General features: G+C 46.0%; 2 protein-coding genes across 5 annotated transcripts in view; both read left to right on the top strand.

Annotated features, from left to right (window-relative positions):
- LOC126521419 (carcinine transporter-like) overlaps nucleotides 1-6963 on the top strand; it is a 35536-nt gene extending 28573 nt beyond the window's left edge. Inside the window, exons 8-10 of the mRNA XM_050170110.3 lie at nucleotides 4003-4181; nucleotides 4875-5038; nucleotides 6629-6963. Coding sequence (XP_050026067.2) covers nucleotides 4003-4181; nucleotides 4875-5038; nucleotides 6629-6719 — 434 coding nt within the window. The 3' untranslated portion in view covers nucleotides 6720-6963. The remainder of the gene's footprint in view (nucleotides 1-4002; nucleotides 4182-4874; nucleotides 5039-6628) is intronic.
- A 6785-nt stretch (nucleotides 6964-13748) lies between these two features.
- LOC126521417 (organic cation transporter protein-like) overlaps nucleotides 13749-24236 on the top strand; it is an 82439-nt gene continuing 71951 nt past the window's right edge. For all 4 annotated transcript variants that reach the window (XM_072288655.1, XM_072288657.1, XM_050170108.3 and 1 more), the window contains exon 1: nucleotides 13749-14313. In XM_072288655.1, coding sequence (XP_072144756.1) covers nucleotides 13900-14313 — 414 coding nt within the window. In that variant the 5' untranslated portion in view covers nucleotides 13749-13899. The remainder of the gene's footprint in view (nucleotides 14314-24236) is intronic.

Raw genomic sequence — 24236 nt, 5'->3', positions numbered from 1 at the left:
ACTGATGTTCTTGTTTCAGCTACTAAAAATGACTATAAGGTAAACGTGGCCAGACATTTCATTTCCTGAGACACAGAAAACACGGAACAAACATGCGTACACTTTAACAGAATACAGATTCAACGACGACACTTTTAAGTATTCCTTTCCCCTCACAGTAGCTGAATGGAACCGACTTGATCCTGTTATAACCAACATCGAATCCTTATCATAATTACGTCACAAGTAGAGGCAGCAGTGCGCAAATAAAATACTTTATCGTCCCATAATCATAGTCACAGTCGTCGCATTGTGTTGGTTTCGACGTCCCCTTTTCCCTCTGTTTTATTTTTTATTTAGTTGCCGTTATGTGGACATATGCCACGCTCTGTTTCCAAAATAAATTAATATTTTGTATTACCGTATTACTTCTAGTCCTATGATGATGGTTGTAACTGCCAATTTTCCTGCTAATTTCTTGCCTATATTTTTTTTCTCAAATCCTTTCTTCTCTCTCTCTCTCTGAGTGTCATATGTTGTAGGCGCATCTCTTCAGCCAGCTGCATAATTTCTTGGCGCGTTAAGGGTTATATTACCGTTCGTTCCTATTTCATGTATAAAAGGTCACCCATGTGTTCTTCAATGTTAGTTTTTGTTTCTATTCTTTTTTTTGAGTATCGCGTTACTTAGTTGTAATGCGGAAACATGCATTTGTATTCCTAAATTGGGCGTCATTTTTATATTACTGTCCTTGGACAATTGCTTTTATTTTTCTTCTTTATTTTAGTTAACTGTTCTGCCTAGATATTCTTTAACCATATTTTTCACTTAAATCCTGCATACTGATATATATGACTATGTACTATATTGCCCAACTACCACGCTCTAGAATGAGGGTAGCAGTATTTCAAATAAATTAAAATCAAGAATAACCCACCGTGGTGCCGTATTCGCTATGGCGTTGCGCTGCTGAGCCCGAGGGTGCGGGATCGAATCCCTGCTGTGGCTGCTGCATTTCGATGGGGGTGAAATGCAAAAAAGGCCATGTACCGTGCCTTGGGTGCAAGTTAAAGAACCCCAGGTGGTCAAAACTATTCCGGAGTCCCTCCCGACCGCAAGCCTCAGAATCAAATCGTGGTTCCACCACACAAAGCCCCACAATTTAATTTAATAAATTTATACGATCACAAACCAGTTCGCCTACCTCTAAAGCTTTTCTTTCATGTGCGCAGCACCTCTGGACGTACCACATAGACCTACTCTACACATACTACTCTCATTAAAAAAAAAGAAGGAGAAAAAGCTCTTACAACAGAAGTGTTCGAAAATGAAGAACTCGGTCAATCTTGGTGCTCGCCATATTATTAGCGAAGGGGGCAGTCGATGGCAAATAGCGCTTGCGAACAAACATATTTGTGAATTCGGCGCCTAGGCTTCATAATAGGCTACAGGAGATGCATTGTAGACGTGCTATAGACGTGCTATGGCTTATAATCTTAACGAAACTTTCTGGTCAGCGCGAGTTTGTATGCGTGCATCTGTGGACGTATGTAACGTTTGTGCGTTCATGTGATCAATGTGTATGCCTTTAGTATCACCCTGCAACTTGAGTACCACGCACGGTGACCAGCCAGACTAAGATTTCGCAACATAACATTAAAGCTTGTATCTCTCTGTGCCTTATACCAATCGCAATATCACAGATACACAACCCACCTGTAGACAGTTCATTCAATGTAGACAGGCTACACAGAAGAAGCAACTGAATGCTAGAAGCATGTATCCCTAACAGACGTTGACAGCCTAAATTACTCGCGGTTTCAGAGCTCTTTTCTTCAGCGTATGCATTGAAATTCAGCGTCTTTAACTATAGATGTGTGTTCCAATTATGCCCTCTGCAGTGTCTGTCGACCTTTCGATTAGCCCAAAAGGCTTAGCGCTGAAGCAGCAAATACTTCACGCTAATGAATAGAACACGAGAGGCACTAAATTTGCCGCCTCTGCTTCTGTGATTTCGTATTTTTTAAATGCACCCTGGACACATTTCTTTTGAAACCTCAAAAATGCCTTGGAACGAGTATGGTGCTTCACTGACATATATATATATCCGATTTTTTTAAACACCTAGTACGAGCATAGATAGTACGAGCGCAATATTTACCTTTCACGAGCCGCTCAACGTCCTCGGTCCTGAAAGACCGGTGGTGGTGCCCTTCTACCACGTTACGTCCCGTGGCTTCAATGTTGTGTTTTTTCTTTTAACGGAAATTGACGTGCGCTTTTGATAGCCCATACTTCCAGTCGCTGTTATTATGGCAACGTTGGTCGCATCCCTTTGCTGTGTTACATCGTACTAGATAGCTGCAGTCGGCTGTTATCGTGTTCGATAGTCACTGAAATCTGCAGCACGTCTCTTATCGTAATGTGCCATTTGGCCTTGCTGGATCATGAAAGCTTCGCCCATACACCTATTCCTACAGTTCGTGGTATCTGCATAATTTTTTATATCTTTTTCCTCCAGATAAAAATATCGCTGAGTAATCGCAATGTCTTTCATCTTCTTTGGTTCACCCGCGGACAATATACAGAAATTAAAAGCATTTCTTCTGCTTGTATACTTAATCGATATTGTCGGTGACCAGCTGTACCGCGATTTCGTATGGAGAATCTCTGCTCTTATCCACTGCCTTTGAAAGTCCACTATGTGTAAGGGGCATCAACATGGCAGTCATTGTTGTCGAGCTATTGAGGGGATTGGGGCACTTTCTTCAGTGCAAAAGACTGCAGAAAAAAAAAATTTGTAGGCAATTTTATATACCGGGTGTTCCGGCTGACACGGAGAAATTAAGTTATAAGAAAATAGCGATTCCTTCTGTGTGGATGAAAACAACTCTATATTGTGAACACCCTCCTCAAGAAGCCACCAGTATTTTTTGTGTTCTTATTGGTCGATTATTTAGTAATAAAAAGTTCTTAATATTTTAGTTATAAATTTTATGGCCATTGCGTCAATAATGATTTGCAGAGCACCATAGAACAACATCACTTTCAACTCGTTATGACGTGCTACCTTTTGCGTAGCGTTGACATTTAAATGAAAATCCTCTTTGACAGGCAAGCGGTGGTCGGCGACGAGGGCTTTCTAAACGTGTCGCGAGATTTCACTTAGGCACGGAAAAAAGCACCGCGCATATGGCTGCACGTCGCAAACTGAAAGTGGCGTCTTCAACGAGATCTACTAGCCATGTATTAACATTGTGGAGGCAAAGTGAATAATCAACTGACTGCAACATATTCACAGAGAGAGAATAATATAGGAAGGCAGAGATGTTAACCATTAATTATAGCCTAATTAGCCTAATTATACCACGACACAGTATATCTTGTTGCAATCAGTGCACCACAGTTGAAACTCCGTGGCATCCCTAGCACCCTGGCTGTAACTTCGTTGCAATGCGTGTCTCCAACACGGGGCCGCGCTCGACTCGGAGATGTCTTGTGGATGGGGTGCTATCGCGTTCATAAATTGAAAGCTACGTACCCATTGCTTCACCTCGTCTCGTACATTCTGGGGGATGGGCAATGAATGGGCACATATCACTATCACACACGCAGTTCCGAAGTTTTCGGTTCAAGCGCCATGCCCAGTGACCGCAGTTGTTACACTAGGCCAGAGAGCAGGAGCAAGTTGTCGATTGTTGGCCACATACTCAGTGACCAATGTTGTCTGCTCGGCAAAGCAGCAGCCAAAACATACCTAGTGGCCCAATGATAACTTGTGTCACTGGGTGAAAGCAGTTAGATTACATACTTCAAAGCGGTAAAAGTTCCCAAAGAATTCCAATCGAATTAAAAAGCTGACTTCGGCTTAGCTGCGACACCCAGTAGTAAAAAAAATTTGTGTTCTTAAACGCGACCTTGCCATTTGTCATACAGACTTAAAAAACCAACGCATCTCCCGCGTTCGTCCTAAGTGGCTTCCTTTATAACAAAACTCGCATGGCTGCCCTGCTCGTGACGCAGCCGGTACGGTGCACATCGTCTCCTCGATCGTGGCCAAGTTCTCGACCACGGCGGCGTACATGATGATGTACCAGCAGTCGGCCGAGCTGTTCCCGACGCCGCTACGTTCCTTCTCAGTGGGAGTGCTCACCGCTCTGGCCGCAGTCTTCACGGCATCGGTGCCTTACATCGTCTACCTGGTGAGTCCGTCAAAAAAGCCGCTAAAGAGAAAGAATGAGCTTAGACTGTTAAAGTATCCTTTCAAACCTTAATTTACGGTAATTTCGAGGTATTGATGGTTAGAAGAGAAAATGGCGGTACAAGTTTCTTTGTTACGAAATTGGCGGATAAAAAAAGCATGGAAGAGATTGACAGAACCGAAGTGACTAAAGGCATAGTGGTACTAGCAGCTATATAGAGATATACGTTTTAAGAAAGAAGAAAGATAGGCAACGTCGCTAAAATGTGATAGATGCAGTAGACCTTCGTTAGATGAAGCAGGCTTTACGACTATTTGTCCCCTCCCCGTTCTAAAGGGGATGCCAGCAGTCATCATCACCATCAGCAGCAGCAGCACCGTCATCGATGCGCAAGGAGAGGAGCCCGACAGCATACACACCTTATACAGCTACAGCGCTTCGAAGTTTATCGCACTAATGTCCACATTCAGCGTTAGAAAGGTTCTGCCGCAATTTTCTCCCCTCGGTCTCTATCTCTTTCTCAAGCCACATTCTATATCAACGCGTTCATTTCTCACCGCACGATATCGCTGTGTACCGCATAACTTTCACCATCATCATCATCATAATCATCATCATCGGGAGGGAGGGAGGGAGGGAGGGAGGGAGGGAGGGAGGGAGGGAGGGAGGGAATAACCGCCCTACGTGACGCAGGTGAGGTACGGCGCGTGGATCCCCTTCCTCTTCCTCGCCGTGCTGACAATGGCTGCTGGCATCGCGGCGGCCTGGCTACCCGAGACGAAGGGCTACCCGCTCTGCCAGACGGTTGAAGACGCCGAGAAATTTGGCCATGACCAAAAATTCTTCTCATTCAACAGGTGCGAAACAGGCGGAGCGCCTGGAAGTTAAGCTAACGTGTACTACCACCACAAGCTTAGTATAGCCTCAAAAAAACTTCACGAAGCTTTTTTTATGAGCATTTCTGCTTGAAATAATAGTCGCGTGATATAGCGCGCAGCTTGCTACCTTCTTAACTTTTTTGCTTTTCTTGTATTTTATTTATTTATCCCTTTCTTTCACGTGCAGAGAAGCGCTTAGCATGCAAGATGATATTGAGGTCATGGCGTAGTCCTACTCTCCAAAAGTCTTACGGCACGCTTGTAAAGTTTTTCTCACGATGGGCCTGCAGACATGCGTCACCTATAGGGCCTGCATGAAAAATTTGTATTCCCTCCTCATTCATGTCTCTTTCGCTGCTCCATTCCTATCCCTACATGCGCAGTAGCCAACCATCGTCAGTCTCATTAATTTCACTTTACACTCGTTTTTATTCCTTCCTTTTTTTTCTTTCTTGTTTACGAAAGGCGTTACCTTTAAAGAGCGTATTACCACGTGGGTGTCACATGAGCGAGAAAACGTAGATGCAACTTTCTGATTGATAACATGTCCGTGTTTCGTGCTCAAGCAGAGTGGTAAGCACTTAGTCTTCATTTGAACGATGCCCGCATCTTCCTCCAGTTAGGCAGAAGGGCACTTTAGTGAGACAGTTAGGGGCAATTTCCATTAAAAATGTGCAGATCAAACGCACATGTTTATATCTATGTGAAGCTAACCTTTAGCGAAGCAGGTAATTAAACGCGTTACAGATAACGTTGCTGCGTACAAATGTGTGTACTTTCATGCCATGCAACGCGTTATCTCATGGAATGCTTATGTTTGTCCCCCACAAAGGTCACAACATTATTATCATGCAATTTTTGTGTTTATGAACTGCATCGCTCACAAGCCATGCCGAAATACAAACTCCAAATCAGGTGGATGCGCCGCCTGAGATGGACACGCAGCGATGTGGCACTAACGCATCATGCTTGTCGAAGGTAGAACGGTAATGACAGAAAGGTAAAGCGCATTACGACACGCATCAGGCAACATTTAGGGATTCCGTGCATCTTGTGCCATACACAAGACAAACCCATTATGGAGAATTGGCCAAGAATAGGCACACCCCTAGAGGCACATACCGAATGGAGAAACGAAAGAAAATGAAGTAAATCAATGAATCTGTTATATAAAATTCACCATTCCATTAACAGATCAGTGTGCTTTAGAGATGCCTGTGAGCCAACATTACATTTACAGGTTTTATGTTGCCGGTTGTTGTTACGCAGGAAAGAGGTGCGCATACTTGGTCAGCATACAAGGATTGCATAGGCCATTCGCTTGTACTTTCATTCATGACGAATATAACCTATGTATATATATCCACAAACGTATTCGCCCAGATAGCTACCGACCCAACTGCAGACAGGTAGCTACGTCAAACCTGGGAAAGTAGGCAAAAAAAAAAGAAAGCTTCGCTTTAAATGTGTTACCGTACCAGTGCACGGCCACAAGCGAGTATCATGGTGTGAGAACAAGTCTTGTGGATGCGAACTAACAAACATTCGGTATGTATGTTTTGTGAACAGGTTAGAGGACTCCTCGAAGCGCTCCAGGCGTGTCGAAGAAAACGGCAACAAGAAGACCGTCGAACTGCAACCTCTGCAGGCTGAGGCATGACCGATTCGTCCGATGCCTCATGTGATGCGCCATTAGCAAAGAAGAAACCTTCGTCTCAGCACGTGTGACACTACGTGATAAGACACCGTGCCTGTATATATATATATATATATATATATATATATATATATATATATATATATATATAAGGAAAACAACAATTCAGTGCTCAACGCCCGTGACTCCCCACTGAGTGCTCGAAGATTCTTACTACATTCTCATATAAATAACATTGTGAAATGGAGAGCTTACATATATTTTGGAGGGAAGCACCAACGGTCATCAGCCTTCTCAAGATGTCACGATAAGGCTGCCTCAGAAAAGTATTATTTTCCATCCCAACGGCGGATAACCTATGACACAAGGCGTTCGGTTGCGTTTAGAAAACCTTTGAGCTGGAAAAATAGCAAAGAAGAAACCTTCGTCTCAGCACGTGTGACACTACGTGATAAGACACCGTGCCTGTATATATATATATATATATATATATATATATATATATATATATATAAGGAAAACAACAATTCAGTGCTCAACGCCCGTGACTCCCCACTGAGTGCTCGAAGATTCTTACTACATTCTCATATAAATAACATTGTGAAATGGAGAGCTTACATATATTTTGGAGGGAAGCACCAACGGTCATCAGCCTTCTCAAGATGTCACGATAAGGCTGCCTCAGAAAAGTATTATTTTCCATCCCAACGGCGGATAACCTATGACACAAGGCGTTCGGTTGCGTTTAGAAAACCTTTGAGCTGGAAAAATAGCACTATGTGAAACCAACTATAACAACAGTGCATTCTAACTCGACAACTTGAGAGTAAGTATCACTGCGAGAATGCTTCTTCTTGTTCCGCAGAGATGTGCAATGCGTGTCAAACTTTGTAAAGACAGGGAGAAGGCGCCTAAGTGGTATTCAAGGTAACATCTAAATTGTACAATTCAGTGGTTCCTGCGCAAAAAAAAAAAAATTATAATTGAGCCCGTTTTCACGAAACTACTCTTACGCAACTCAATCCCCTCATTGGCCGTCATTTTGGTGGCACGTACCCGCCGCTCAGTGATAACGGTCAGTGTGATAACGAGCCGACGACCTCTGTAATCGTCAATCGTAAACGGTAAAAGAAATTTTGTGGATACAAGACCTAAATGGCATGAAACAGTAGTAAGTTATTGTCTAAAGGCTTCCTTTGCTTGTTGGTCCCCACAGTCAACCGGAGGTGATAGCGTTAAACCAGTGCCAGGCTACTAAGTAGACGTCCCATTTTTAAGCGCGGGACACCGTACAACCGTAGTAAAGGGTCACAAGATAGCAGCGCTATAAATAACTTTAGGCTCGTAGAGTATTGTTATAAAACGTCACTTTAATCGATTCGGCGAGAAAGGGTCGATAACTCGTGGTGAAAACCACAGCCAAACTTTCTGAAGTATCTTGAATCTTACATCAGCGCTTCGATGGCGGTACGTCTGTGTTACATCACGGATCTCAGAATATCTTCTCCTATATGAATCATTTTACCTCAGAAAAGTTCTCCAAATTTGCTAGGTTGCGACTTTGGTGTCCTCAAAATATAATACCGATTAATTATGCGTGAGCAGACGCCGTCACAGCGCTGACGTCACGGCGGGGTGGGGCGCGGACAACAAGCCTTTAGGCCTTGCGTGTTTTCTAGCCTACCAAACTTCCTCTCTGACAGTCGAGCTTAGCCTGTCACCTTGCTGGGGCGGCGGCATTTTGTCCACTTCATCCACAGCATCCGTGTATGAGCTGCCGACTCGCACTACCACAAAGTCAGCGGCCGGGAACAAATAAAGCAACTGGCGGGAGATTCGTCGCCGCAGTGCCCCGTTTTCTATAGTGTAATTTTTGTGTGAATCTCCACTGTGAGGGCTTAAAATATTTTGGGTAAATTGGTCAAGTACCTGACAAATGACAAGTACGCTTGACAAAACGTTGGCTTCGGGCAGAGGAACCGCCTGTTCATCCATTGTCGATCGTTCCGAGTCTGCATCACCCTTTTTTTTCGTTTGTAATCCATGGGCCACTGCGGTGCCTCCTTCCATACAAACGTGTGCTGCATTACATGTGCTTTTAGTGGCTTTCAGGGAACACTCCACAGTTTAGCCTAAGCCATGCCCCCACCGCCAAGCTGCAGCCGACTACTGGTTCTATGCTTGCCCCTAAATTTGAGGCAGGATGTTTAAATCATCTGTTATTCCCTTCCAATGATTGCGATAACATTCTTGTTTCCAAGGAAGAGCCCTTAGTGTCCCCCACTGAGCCTCCTTATACCTAAATTTTGCGCCAAGTCTGTCCATCGGCGCTCACCGTCCGCAACATCGGCGCTCACCGTCCGCAACTTTCATGGTCATTTAAGCATAGATTAAAGCACTGCGAGCATAGAGCAGTGGTGGATGTGGCGCACCGTCGGTTCACTCCACCGTTATTGTATGTGAACAATCTCGCATAATAGCATCACCCTCGCACGTCATGGTGGCCGAAAAGCGAAGCGCCACGCCATTGTCCTGTTGTGAATTCCACTCCAATGCCATCAAGTTTCTTCTGGCGCTGCGGAAGACCTCTTCAACATCGAACCATAAACACAGTCGCCTCACATACGCAAACGTTTGCAGGTCAAAGCGGTAATCACTGCCGCTGCAGCATAAAAGCTCTTCGCTGCCTGTATGCATGCTGAAAGTAGCGCAGATCTCATGTACATGTATTTTTCGTTCGTTATGAAGTATTAAGTGACCTCCGATACGATCTCGATGGAGTGAGGTGGGTCTTCACCGCAAGAATCAGGAAACGACGACGAAGCCGGGCATAGTGATTATGAAAAAAGGAAAAGATTGCATTCACTTCATTGGTACATGGATGCGACTCTCACCTGACTCTCGAGCGGTTCTCATCCACACGGGGGCCAGCAAAGCATTAAATAACCCCTGGCGGTCCTGTGGTCGTCAACGTCTTCTTCGGGAGCATGTTAGTGCTCCCGAAGTCTTAGTGCCGTTGAGCTCTTGTCCTTCGGTTCGCCTTCTCTTCCCCCACCCTTCTGTGTCAGCTTGGGAAAAAAGGGATGACGCCGTTTTGGAGAAGAGGGTAATTATGTTGACATGACGAGGCCCGCTTGAACGCTTCTCAAGCTTGAGAGGTCAATCATACAGGCGCTAAGACGGCATGAATTACCCTTTGTGGTCTTGTGGCTACCGACGTCTACCCGGGGAGCCTGTGGAAGCATAAGTGCATTCGTCAGGCTCTACCGTTGAGCTCTTGTCCTTTGGTTTGCCTTCTCTTCCCCCATCCTTTCGTGCCAGCCAGGGGTGAAAAGGGGTGACGCCGTTTCGGAGAAGAGGTCAATTATGTTGACATAGGAGGCACGCTTGAATGTCTCTCACACCCGACAGGTCGATCATAACACCTCCACTGACTGCATTGCCACCTACGTTGCTCCAGCGGTGATGTTTGCTGTGTACATCTGCCATCAGCAAGGCTTGAAGAGTTTACGAGGAAATAAAGTGGATAGCTCAGAGCCTGTGTTTGGTCTGTTTCTGCAGCCGGCCTCTTGCAATAGCGCGCACACTACGCGTGTAAAGAATTATTATTTGGTTTGAATATATAAACGATTGAAAGAGGTAAACAGAAGCGACAAAGCAGGCTGTAAATTGCTATAGAATGGATCACAATGCCTGTCTATTGTTAACTAGGGGGTGTAAACAAAAACTAACAATAGAAAGAGAGAAAGGATGTAAATATGAAAGGAAGAGCAAGATGACATATATCAGGAAGACTAAAGCAAAACAGAGACGGAAAATAAAGTACGCGAACGGGATCAGAAAAATCACAGATCAGACTATGTAAAAGAATACTAAAATAAAGCAGAAAATGCAGCCTAATATGTCGTCACTCGCAAAGAAAAAGTACGCAACAAACTGGTAGACAAGTCAATTTCTTCTAGGAAAACAAGGAGTGCGCCATGAGTCGGTCACGTCCAGACGCACAACTCGGGCACGAGCATTCTTCGAGGGTCATATACAGGGTTTCCCACGTAACTTTAGATAAACATTAAAAGTATGCACATGCCACGTAGCTGGACAGAACCAAGGTAATGTTGTTTGCCGTCGCTTGGAGATACTCAGGTCATATTTTGCATTCCACCTAATTACATAATCAGTCTTAATTAATTAGTCAACCTCTCAAGTATTATAATGAGCTGAAAAGTGTCAATGACAAAAGTATAGAGCAAGATGAAAAACTACCGATACAGCTTTATGTTGCTTTATACGTGCGAAATAAAAGTGTTTTTCCGAGAGTTAAAAAAGCCCGCGAATACACGCAAGATTGCCGCTCGACTGGCCGCTCCAGACACCCAGATGTGCCTCCTCTACTAGGCCCGCGGTGTGTGGCGTTGGCCACTGAAATCCTGGACTGAGTACCCACCCTCCGGCCCCCATAACCCTATTTTTCGTCAATAATTTTCTATCCCTCTCTCTCTTTCTCTTTCTCTCTCTCTCGCCTCGGTATAGACTCGCGGATAACTTTCTGTGGCAATGAAGGGCGACCTAGAGAGATGAACGCTCACAAGTAAAAACACTCCTGAAAAAATGTCCCGCACTCTCATCCGGATTAGTTTAAGCTGGGGGGAAAGGAAACGTAAACGTCTCATTTAAAACAGCGAAGTAAGACAAAATGCACCACTGAGTGTTAAATTAGGCTTATTTTCCCGCCTTTCCTCTTCCGCGTTCCGGCAAATGCAAAAGGGTCACACGCGTAAGCGGAGCTGAATCAGTGGGCAAGAAAGGAAAAAGTATTCAAGAAACGTTTTCAGTATTCAAGAAGCGAAAAGTGGTGTCAAACGCCGCCGGACCACTTGGCGCAGTAAGACATGCGTAGAAGGTCCGCCGCCCCTGCATAGGTCTTCTTTCATCGCCACAGAAAACTCTGCGCAAACATAGCCCGCCTATACACGGCTTACTGTTTACGCTCATTGGTGAACTTCAGGAAACTTCGGGAGCCGGAGCGACACTGTCGTAAATATCCGCTGTCCTCGCGGAAACGCGATGCCACTTGCGCACGTTATGCAACTGCTCTTCACGTCAGTCTACATAGTAATTCCTCACGCTCTGTAACAAACACAGAGCACTGTATAATGAGTAGCGGCGTTGGCAGTTTAGCTCTAGTTTACAGGTGTTACGATTACGTTGACAGAACTGCATTTTGGAGACACTCGATCGAAACTTGGAGACTCGATGCGACAATGAAATTCTAGCCGACTCTTGAAATTACATAAAGCCACTGGTAACTCGTAACTAGAGGCAGTACTGTCATCACGAATTGCCCTTTCTATTTTCGCAAACGTGGCACAAGAAGCAAACGTAGTGCACAATGTTTTTACACACTCACGTATTTCTATCTTCGTGCCGTGTCTGGACAAAAAAGAAAGATTCTACCTCAAGAGTTGCTGTATATATGACGTGCAGCTTGGCGATCAGAGTCCTCCTTTCTAGCCTAACTTCTAGCCTAACTTGTAGCCTAACTTCAGTGACATATTAGTGAAAGACCGACTCTTTCCCATAGAAAATGCAACATCTTTATTCATTGCTTTTTACTTCTCATTTGTGAGCAGCATTAATACCAATAAAAATACGTGCACAACTGCACCGGACGAATTTAAAAATTCAGGAAAGTACTCACAATGGTATTTTGTTGTTTCTTTAAGTAAATGTTCCTCATTTACCTTCACATATGACGGTAAGAGGCTTAGAAGCTTCCCCCTCGGCGCATGATGTTATTCACTGGGAGGATTTTTGCTTTCTCCTTCCCGATTACATTGCCTTACATTCAACAGTGAGCAACGATTTAGTCTGACAACCTTTAGAGACGTTTCGCGCAGCAGGAGGCCAAAAATGTCCGATAACCATTATATTTGCGACGTGAGCCTGACGTTATCGGTGCCGCGGTTCGAAACTAGAGTAGTCTAACCCTTAATGTTCTCCCTACTGGTTAGCAATTTTCCACACACACAAATGTACAAATAGACGCTTTTGAAGAGCGGTACACTCTTCTAAACGAATTCCTTGCTTATGTCTATTGCTCCTTAAAATTTTGTTACCTACCGGGTCGTTTACTCTTAGTAGAAAGAACTTATCGGCATTCATTCTTTCATTACGTGAAAAATCTGGTTTTTGCTCATACTATGCCGATTACGTACATCTATTAATCACTGTTTACTCTGCTGCATTGCATAAAAAGGAACTTAAGCTGCTACGAGCGTTTGAACACTAATTATCCCCTCACGCTGGTCGTGTCTTTAACATATGAAACCACTCGATGGGTCGGACAAACCTCCGCAATTCCTGCTGTCAGTTATGATCCAATTTGACTACGTCACACCAGCACTTCTCCACGCCGGGCAGTGCGAATATGGACGGGCAAACTTATTGGCAAATTGTTCTGAGCGAGCTTCGTACGACTACCAAAATATAGCATCGTCCTGCCGCCGCTGACGCGTCGTACTTTCAGTTCCCGCCGGCAGGTAAGTGGCGCAGGTGTTCGAGCGTATCTCTCCCGCTCAGCCATTCAGTGAGCCCGTACAGCCATGTTCGCTCTACGGCGCGGCTTTTAATTTCATTAAACTTCCAAAAGATGCCGTCACAGCGTTCGGCGTTGCCGACCGACTTGCCCGCAGGCAAGCTTGTATATCACCACATCCTTGTAGCGCCAAACGGCTGCCAATTCGGGCTACGCGGCCAGCAATGCGAAGTCGACTGTCGACGACGACGTCGAAGGGCAATGTCAGAGGAATAAAATAAAGCAAACATAACGCATGGTCGCGGGCAAAATCTCTTTCTTCTCAGCTACGGCCGTGTTTTCCGCCCACCCAGAGTACAAGATTTCCTCTTCGTTTCTCGCCTCCTCTCTCTCTCTCTGTCTCCCTTCGTATTCCTCGCCAGGCCGCGAAGCGTGGCTTCTGCCAGCGATAGCGGCAGCAGCAAACGCGCTGTGCAGATCGGCTCCACTTCCATGTTTCGATAAGCGTTGGCACCAAACCCAGCTCGCACGTGCACCGTCGCGTTACTTTTTTGTTACTTACGGTAGAGGGACACGTCCCTACGAGTTAACAGAAGCGCTAGCGTCGCCGAGTCTATCGGAGTAAAGAAAGAGTAAAAGAGTTAGAATATGGAGTTCGAAGACGTGATCGAAGAGCTCGGAGGCTTCGGCAAGTTCCAGAAGTTCCTCTTGTGGGGATTTCTACTGCCCTCGGAGATACTGTTTCCTTTCTTCTCGATGAACCTGATATTTCTGTTGTCCGAGCCCGACCATCAATGCGTGGTGCCGCAACTGGACGCCCTAGGCCTGAACGAATCTCGCAGCCAAGAAATTCGCAAGCTGCTTGTCAGCGACGACGAGTGTGCGGTGCTGCCGATGCGGGATTTCAACTCGACACGCTTGGTGACCGCAGAAGAGTTCGAGGCGACGTCGTTGAACGCGTCGTGGAACGCGTCGTGGTTCGTCAACGATAGTGCGCCCAGGCAGCCCTGCGAGCTGTTTCGTTACGACGACCTGCATTACGAAGAGACCGTTCCCACCAAGGTAAAACTGAGATAATGCCACGCACAAAATTGTAAAGTTCATTTCACCGCCACACGCCCGATGAATCGGCCCTCTAGCACTTGTGGCCATACTTCCTAGAGTGTCGAATTGAAACTTTTCTCGGTACCATTTTCCTTTAGGTTTACTGAAAACAATTAAGTTCCGGTTGAATCCCGGAGTGAAAGAATTAGCGGTTCGAACTGGATCGAACCAGTTCAAGTTAAGTCACATGACCGAAGACTGATTACACGAAAGCAGCCGAAGCTTATTTTGTACAAGAACTCGACGCTGCTGCTAAGCTGCACTAAATAATTAGGCCTATGGTTTGTTTTCCAAGCCGCAGGTAGTTACAAAAGAATTATGTAAATCCAACAAAAGTGCCGGAATCTTCGGGAAGCTAAACTAAAGAAGAGAGAGAGGGAGGACATATTGAGGAAACGCAGAGAAGCCTCCAGCGTGTTACTCTGCTCAAAGGAAAATAGAAGAAAAGAAAAATAAGAGACTGAGGAGAAATTATGAGGACAGGCAGTACGATGCGGATATATACACGTTAGTGCTCGAAGGGCCCGTTCACAGCCTTGAATCTCGGCCTGTGTTTACTAAATATTCTAAGAGAGCCTTGATTGCTCGCTTCATTGATATGTCTGGTCGAAGGCCAGGTTACTTTTTTACGTAAACGGCTTGTTGGTAATTTGCGGTAACCAAGAGATCAATGCCCGCTGTTCACAGGCATACTGGGGACAAGGAGCAAGCATGCGTACTCCACTGTCTCAGGGTACTTCGCACGCATCCAAGTTTGAGCGGTCCGCACGTCGGATGCGATGCAAGTATTATCGCGCTAACACAGCACCTAGTGCGCGCCCTGCAGACCCAATACAATGAAAACCGTACTAATAGGTCTGCTACTTTTAAAAACACGGGATGACGGTGTGTGTTTAAAGATGAGGTAGCATAGTTGAGCCACAATTGCAGGCAATGCATGGATGAAAAGCTTCGGAAATGATGGCCAACCTGAACCAGAAACCGTTTATTTCCCTTTCCGTTTCGCTCCAGAGCCAAGTAAATTGCAATGTTCCTGTTCAATTCCGGTTAGAGCAAAAATAACTTTTTTTTGTTCTTGGTTCAGTTTCCGTTTGAGACACGACTTCTTACCAATGCGATTCTGCGACAACTTTGTACATCGACATTACAATACTTCGAGAAGACGAAGGTGGTTCAGAGATAAACTTAACTTCTCACTCCATCGTTTTCTCTCCTTCGTGACACAATCGTACTACTTTGGTGTGCAGCGTAGGTAACACGACCAAACCTAGTTAGCCTTCTTCCATTCTCTCACATACTGTCTCTCACGGTAACCATCCCCAACGGAATTACTCAATTTAGAGCATCCACACGTCCACATGCCCATATCTCTAACCATCTTTTAGTTGCAACACGTTCGGGGTTCTTGCGCAGGCTGTACCTCTTGCGTAACAATGTAAACCCCGGTCTGCATTTCAATTCATCTACACCGATTGCGTTTACCATGAGCGTAAGGCAAGAGCCTCTTTGATGCAAAGGCCACGCACTATAACACCTATATTGAAACCATCACGCCAAGGACGCATGGACGGGCGGAACCATTACAATTAGCAGCAATCACGCGTGCTCGCAGAGTTGCATTGACGTCTGCATTTAAAGAAAAAGTATACATTGCTTTAAAATTTAGGCCACTAAAGGCACACGTAATAAACGAAACGACAAAAGCGTCTGAAGCCAGAAACACGAAGGTCAGGAAAATCCATGCACTACTCAGCCACCATGCATCATTCTCATGGTGGCTGAGCGATCACAGCGCGAGACTTTCCTCTAGTAATCTTAGCAGGAAACGCTTGCTTTGTTCTTCGCAGCAGAAAGCCACGAAGATGCTGCGCGACAATGTACCGCCTTCGGTATCAGGCAAGGTCGTATTGGAAAAAGTTGTCACGTTTCCTCCCAGAATAAAAAAAGAGTCGCAGTGCTCTTGCCATCATATTATCGTCCTCGTCCTTTTCATTGTCGTCTTCCTTCTGTAGTCACACGCAGGGTCGCATTGAACACAACTGCTTGCTTTACACAAACACGTTGGTGCCACTGTGGTAACCCTTCAAGGAACCCTAAACGGTGCTGGATAGCCATCTGCCTGCAGGATGTTTCGCATAACATCGATTCCCGCAGTAAGTAGCATCGGACTAACTTTTTGGCTTCTGCGCATATCGAGAAGTTGAAGGATATTTCAGGCAATGCCAGTCGTACAGTCACCTTTCATTTGTCTTACAGCGAAGCTGCTATTGGCTACTTCCCTCAGGACCGTGTCCCTGTGTGTCGACACAAAACTGGCGTCCGCGTCACACGAACCGGCGTCCGCGTCAGACGCCACCTGCGTTCGTGCCGTCGAGTACGCGCCGTGATTGGCGCGGCCCTACTATAATGAAACGTCATTATATCACCAGTCAATCGTCTGTGTGCTGCTTTCCATGATGTCGTGATCTCTCCAGAGCAGTTGTCCTTTGGACTCGCGATGGCTCGGCCACGTGGCGTTCCTTCTCGGGAAGAAGAGCGGGAACGCAAGGAGCGGCGACTTGCCCAGAAGCGCGAACGGGAGCGCAAACGTCGCGAAAGAGCTTACGCCGCCGAACGCACAAACACCAGCGTTACGTCCGGTGGTTCGGAATCCGCAGGCGACGACGAGGCCGTCGACCAATTACGGGCGCTCACGAGAGCAGCGGCGGCAACGGGAACGGCGGCGGCGGGCCAAGGCCGTGGACGACGAACCTGCCACCGGAGCCAATCGCAAGCGCGAGAAAGGCGGGCCGCCACGCCGTTGGAAGTTCCCGGTTGCGACGGCGAGGTTCCGCAAAGAGTTCATGGAGAATCGTTTGGCGCCACGTGTGCGATAATCATGTACAACTTTCACAATACAGAGATTAGCTGGCCTTCTATCTTCACCAGAGTGGAAGGGCTTGCCGGATTTTAAAAAAATATTTAGTTATTCTTTCAACACATCTTTATTAACTCGAATCGTACCTGTGTTTTCAAGCTATCTCAATGATCGTAACTTCGCGGCACAGATAGAAGACGTATACTTCGTTATCTGTGGTACGCTGGCAGAGAATTGGATATCCGCGTGCTCGTGGAGGCGTTCAATAGGCCGTACCACGGCTGTAACAGGCGTGCAGTTGCAGACGACGGCCCTGTACTCGACGATGTCGTGTTTGACATCGTCGTGTCATGTTTGTTTGTCATGTTTTGACATGTCGTGTTTGACTCTGTGAGCGGAGCTGTCACTTTCAAGCGTCAGCGCTTAGTATAAATGATTTCTCTGAAACCTGTCAAGCCTCGTGCGCCCGAGTCTCTTGCTGGGCAATGCGCGACAGTGTGACTTTACTACGATCTAAAACAAACTCGTGTGCGAGCTGACATATTATCCTCAACTGAAATTATATTCACTCGGCCTTCCCACACTACCATGCAACCTGCTCCAATTTTGCGCTTGATGCAATTTATTAAAATTATTCACAACTCGTGCTTTTCGTGTTTACTAAAATTATTTAATCGTACATGTGTTGTAATAGTCGACTTTTTTTTTTAATCAACTCGAACTCAAACACTCGCTCCCTGCAATATTGAATCGAATACCGATTTCTCTTTCTAAATGTTGAAGAGTAAACAAAGACGCCAAAAGTGGCAAGAAAGTTTATATATATTCATTAAACACAGTCAATGCTGCGCGAAAGTCCATACAACTTAGCGCCTTGTAGATGAGCAAAAAATGTAAGTGCTGTCCATGCCTGCCGGTTGGCTTAAACAGGGCACGTGAATCGCACGCCGAAGCACGGGAATGAGCCCTCTCATCCGCGGTAGGCAAGCTTCCATTACTGCAGTAACAAAGAATATTCGGTCAAATGGAACATCCGAAGTAACGTATCGAATTTTAATATCGAGAACTCTCCTCTTTCAAGACATTAACGTTTGATGTCTATTCAAAATTAGGAATATTCTCACACATCTTGTTTTTACTCATCATTCATCCTTCGCCATCACTTCAAGTGGCAATAAAATGGCTGTATTTTGTTAACTGATGAGCTTTATTGGACGCGAGCAAGACCAGTGTTATTAGCAGCACTAAAGGGGAAAAAATTAGGCCGAGCTAGATCGGTAGGATATTCGTGTAACAGTCTATCATCGTTGTCTGTGTGCCTATTTTTTTGTCGCATAGAAAAATTGCCGCCGAATGTCCCTATGTGCAGCTGCTCGATTTGAATCACCCACGCGATAAAGGACGAATTCACGTGATCTTCACGTGAACTCCCTCTACTGCCGATCTCTGTGAAGCAGTCAGTGCTGACATCGCGTGAGAAGCACTATAGTCCACATGTGGTGGCACCACTCCTATTTTTAATTTACGCCAATTTGTCTATTTCTCGCTTACAAAAGCTATGTTCTCGTTACGAATAACAAAGTCGTTATTATTGAAACCTCATTTTTCAATGTAGCTCGACTTAGTGTTTACTTTTGGTATGCATCCATTTAAAGATACAACACACAACATAGGTGATAAGCAACCATGTAGGATGATCGAGAAAAGAAACTCAGTTTCTCCCCGTAATGCGAAACCGTGACACGACAGGTCGCGTAGTACTACGCGCAAGAAATTAAGCACTGCTTCCTATCGTATCGGTTGGAGTAAACATTCGCGGTTGCAAGTGTGTCAGTAGCTACGGACTATTCAATGCTTAAGGAGAAGGCTAGGCTAAAATATTCTGTATCCTTCACTTGCCCTGTTGTTTTCTTGAAGACTACCGAATTTCACTTCCGTTTTTGAAGCTGAATTTTCGGCCGTGATTCTTGCACGCTTTTCGAGAATAAGAATATATTAGTAAGTGCCGAGCGTAGTTCACTGTTCAAGTCGTCCTTAGATTGTGGAAGTGGCCCTCTCCGGATGTGAAGACGCGGAGAGACATGGATGCTGCTTCCTTCTCGTTCCTGTCCTGCCTTTCGATTCTTATCATTGACTTCGTACAAATTCTGTCATCTCGGAGCTCGGGCTATAGATCAGCTGCATAGCGTCGTGGTGTCAGCCATTCAGAGCTCCCCGGGAGCGTTATTATTTTGTGTTACAGAGTCGGCAGGAGTGCACTATTGCGCGCAGTAACTATTGCATGGTTTCGTGAGGGATCGGTAGGAGTTAGTATTAGCACGTGCCCGAGGAGTGATCTCCTGAGTATAATAAAAAAAGGACAAAAATTAATTCATTGCGGAGGTGGGACTCGTGGGGGTGAAGTGGACAGACACGGTTATTCTTCCCTTCTCTGCCCTATTATGCTGCTCGCGTTTTATCGCTGACATTACATTATGTATAGAGGACAAGTGCAGAGTGGGGTGTCAGCCAATCATAACAGCTCTCAAGAAGCCGTATTTTTCTTGGGCGTACCACATCGCGAGGATCCAGACCAACGCGTCGCAACTAGAACGTTCCCGCCCCGTGTTCGTGGTCAAGGCTTTCCTCGTCGCTCTAGAACGAAACTACTCAAGCTGAGCGTTGGCTGCGTGAACGAGCGTGAACGTTCACACAGACGAAGGGCTCATTCACACCGGCGACTGACAGTGGTCGCGCGACCAAGTTGGTCGCAAAGCGACCAGTCGCAAATGGTCGCAAACGGTCGCCTTTCTTGAAAAGCGACCATTTTGGGCCAGTCGCTCTCTGCGCGATTTTTCAGTCGCACGACCGTGGTCGCAAAACTGATAAACCAATCAACGGCGCACCGGAAGTGATCTTTCGTGTGTCTACATCCGGCCTCCTCCGGCGTCGCGTTCAAGTTCCGCGTAGATTCCGAGAGTTCTCGCTGAGAACGATAATCTCCGGGATTGCGACTTGCGGGTCGCGCTCAGCCGGGCTTGCCGGTGTGAGCATCAGTCGCCTTCGGTCGCTTTTTGATTGCGAGTCGCAAATGGTCGCGCGACCTCCTCAAGTCGCCGGTGTGAATGTGCCCGAAGACGTGTGGCCAGTCCGTCGTGTACGTCTTGCGGCTGCTGCGAGACACTTCAGCACCTGATATTGGAGTGTCCCGCTTTCAGTGGGCAGTGCATGTCGCTAGCGAGAGACTATCATCTCCATGGACTGCTGCGGTGTACGACAGTCGACGAATGTTTGTACCACAGTGGTTGTGCGTATCGACGCGATCAGGCTCATCGCGCTCTACTTACTTTTCTAGAATTAACTAACTTAGGCTCATGTTTGTAGCGCCGACACTATTTCTTCTATTTAACATTCTGTAGTAGCGTGACCTTCAGTGGCCGGCCCTGCTGTGTGTGACCTGTACTGTGTGTTCTACTATATTCTTTTAGATTTGTCCCGTTGTTCTTTCTTTCCTCTTTCCTCCCCTCCTTCCTATCTTCCATTTCTATGTTGCTGTCACCTCCTTTCTGAAGAGTAGGCAGGCGTTGTGCCCTTTCCAGTGGAACTTGCCTGCCTTCTCCTTGCTTTCCCTTTCCTGTAAAATGCGTATATGTTTTCAAAACAAATAAAAGCATAATAATCGCGAAGGATCGCCGAAGCGACAGCAATAAAGCGTAAATAATTTCAGTAGGTCCAATCTCACAATTACTGTCGAGTCTAATGCGATTAGCATTCAAGTAATGTAGCGATGCACCGTACTGCTGAATACACTTTTATGTAAAATATGCAGTGGTCATTCTGAGATTTTCATTGCGTCGACTATAGGCGACATGTATTATCTCCGGGATCGGTCCACTTTGCTATGACAATCGCTCGCCTGTGTCGGTCATAGCTATAACGACATGACGACGACTGTACGACGACCATGAAATGACGAAGAAGGAATGACGTCGATGGAACGACGAAGGCGGTATGACGACGATGGCATGATGGCAATGGAATCACGATTGTAGAATGGTGACCTAATATAACAATACCAACGTGGCGTCCACGGCATGAGGACAATGCCGTGGTATGACGACGATGGCATGATGGCGACGACGTGACGACAACGGTATGAGAATAATGGGGTGACGAGGGAGGAATTTCTGTCTTGCTTATGGATTCAGTGATGACCGTTTTCTCTTTTGTTATTCCCGCTAAGTGATCTGCTCGTGTGTAGCTGGCGCTTTGTCAGGCATTTATTTGCCTTTTCGCTGCCATCCCAAACAATTTTCACATGATTGTCCGGATAAACGTGTCATATCATTATTTCATATCAATGACGACGACGGAACGAGCCCGGCGCCATCACGACGACGACTTGACGACGAATGCATGATGACGACGAAACGCCAACGAAGCAGTGATGACGATGGCAGGAAAACAGCGGCATAATCAGGACTGCATGACGCCAACATATTTATGGCAGAGTGAGGACGAAAAAATGACGTCGATGAAACGACGAAGACGGTATGACGACGATGGCACGATGAAGGTGTGATGAAGATAGCGAAAAGATGACGATGGTGTAACGGCAACAACGTGACGACTACGGCTTGAAGACAATTGGATGGCGACGATTATATGACGATGCCGGTGGAGTGACGACGACAGTATGACCAGAATGGGATGGCGAAATCGCAATGACGACGATAGAACGACCACGACGGCATGAAGACGACGTCATGAGAACAGATGAATGCTAGGGACTGCATGAAGACAAAGCACTGACGACCGTGGCATGACAACAGCGTTGTAATAGCGATTTAATGATGACAGCACGGTTACGGCGGAATGACGAAATAGGAATAACGTTGATAGAACGACGACGGCGGTATGAGGACGACGAAATGGCAGCCATGGGTGACATTCCTGAAATGATGACGAAAGTGCGAGGACAGCTTGAAGGTGACGACATGGCGATAATGAGATCGCGACGACTGTATGACGACGATGGTGTGACGACGTCGGCGAACGACAGTCGGACGAAAAAAAATGTAATGATGACGATAATATATGATCACGACGGCACCGAACCCCAAGCACATATCTAGTTGCCCAAGGTGGTAGACAACTTTGGTCACTGGGTCGGCGTAAGAGGCCAGAGATAGAGATGCAAATGAGAGAAAGGCAGGGAGGTTAACCAAAGTTAAAACCTCCGGTTTTCTACCCTGCACTAGGGGAAGGGGAAGTAAAGACGGAAAGAAGAGGCCAGATATATATATATATATATATATATATATATATATATATATATAGGTTGACTCAAAGTGCATGAAAAAGGCAAAGAATGCTAACCGTATTAACAGTTACGACCATTGTCGTGGGTAAATACAAATACTGCGTGAGGTTGCACGCTGCACAGGATGAAGGTAAACACAGTTGCACGCACTGCCATTAGTTGTACTGAATTTAATTAACCGCTTCCCTAAAGCTTCGCCTCACATAGATACATAGAGGTGTGTTGGATCTGCATTTTTGTTCCTGCCTATAATTAGGACATAGCGGACTCTGCGCTAGCCAAGCTTCCTACATTGCCGCAGTTATTAAACATCAACATCATCATGCAATCTCGCGGAAGACGTGTTCCTATTTACTTTTAACACGTGCGCATTTTTATTTAGGCTTATAATATTACTATATTACACCTCCTGTTCGCCCGTGAAAGCCAAAGTATCCGGACGGTGCGGCCACGTTGGCGTCAAGTTGCAATAAGCATTTCATTCTAAGCGTCTGCGGCATTGGCGCCGATCAAGGTCAGCGGGCGCGTCCTTCTCACGTAGCGTTTCTTTTTCTTTCCTTCACTTTGATTACGCCGCTTGCAAGGAGCGAAAAATTCTCTCTTCTTAACACGGCATTAGTGTGCCTAGCCGAACGAGTTGCTTGTGCTAACGTGGAAGGAAGCTGGGCTTTCTGCTCATGATTCCTGGAAGCCTAAAACGTCTAGTATGCAAAGCTAATTATTTGTACGCTTGCCTCGTTAGAAGGAAGCTACGGACAAAGCTAGACCGACAATGCTGCAGCGTGCGTCATCTTGTTTCATCCCTCTTTCCTATCAGCGCCCAGAGTGCGAATTGTTTTTGCATACTAGAAGTCTTCCTCGAGGATATTTACATATTTTATTAAGCGCCCGTCTATTCATGACAACAGCAGCATGGCGAGAATTGTAAAGTTAAGTGACACGTGCTTGCAAAATAAAAATGGCTTGAATAGAAACAGAATAGCATATATTTTTTAATCCAACAGATGGGTACGGTACCGCACTCTTGGTTTCATTAACTGGAAGCAGACATTACAAATCCCAGAGGTTATAAATTCGTAGTTTCACAATGTAAACGCGAAGTATGAAGTCATTGTTATTCAAACCCTTATTTCCCGAGGAAGCCTTCACAAGGCGTTGTTTTCCAAGTAAACCTTCTCTCTCCACATCCACTCACATTCCACAATCTATCACTGCAGAACAAAACGACTCGGAACGTGGATGTACTGCTTGCCGCGGCACTCGGCCGTTCACTCGTGCCAAGTTTTACCCGGCAGTTTCGACCATTCTATTTCGATTGCGACAGCAATATTTTACAAACGCTCGAGTCGCCTTTGCGCCGTCGCCGTTGGCGTGCTGTCACGGTACCGACGCGCATGCGCAGCCCACGCGCGTAGACTTGGAAGGTCTCCAGGGACGCGTATATGGCTGCAAATAGCGACGAAGCCAAGGGGGCACACTGTCAGGCTCCGCTCAATCGGCTCTTCAAGAGCCAGTTCAGCTTTGTGCCTTCCGCTGCTGGCAAAGGCGTTGAGCGCACGCACGTTAGTGTACTGTCAAGCAGCTGCGCGCTAACCACACCGGGGTGCGTGCACTGTTCTGAGCGGAACGAGCGTTTAAAGCTCAGGCTGGATCTGTCTAATCCTTTCCTTTAAACATTGACCAACGCCGACTGTTTTTCTTCGGTCCCATCTCGTGCACCAT

This window comes from Dermacentor andersoni, chromosome 6 (genome assembly GCF_023375885.2).
Source record: "Dermacentor andersoni chromosome 6, qqDerAnde1_hic_scaffold, whole genome shotgun sequence".
Taxonomy (NCBI): Eukaryota; Metazoa; Arthropoda; class Arachnida; order Ixodida; family Ixodidae; genus Dermacentor; species Dermacentor andersoni.
The sequence above is the reverse complement of the archived record's forward strand: the minus strand, read 5'-3'. Positions and strand labels throughout refer to the sequence as shown.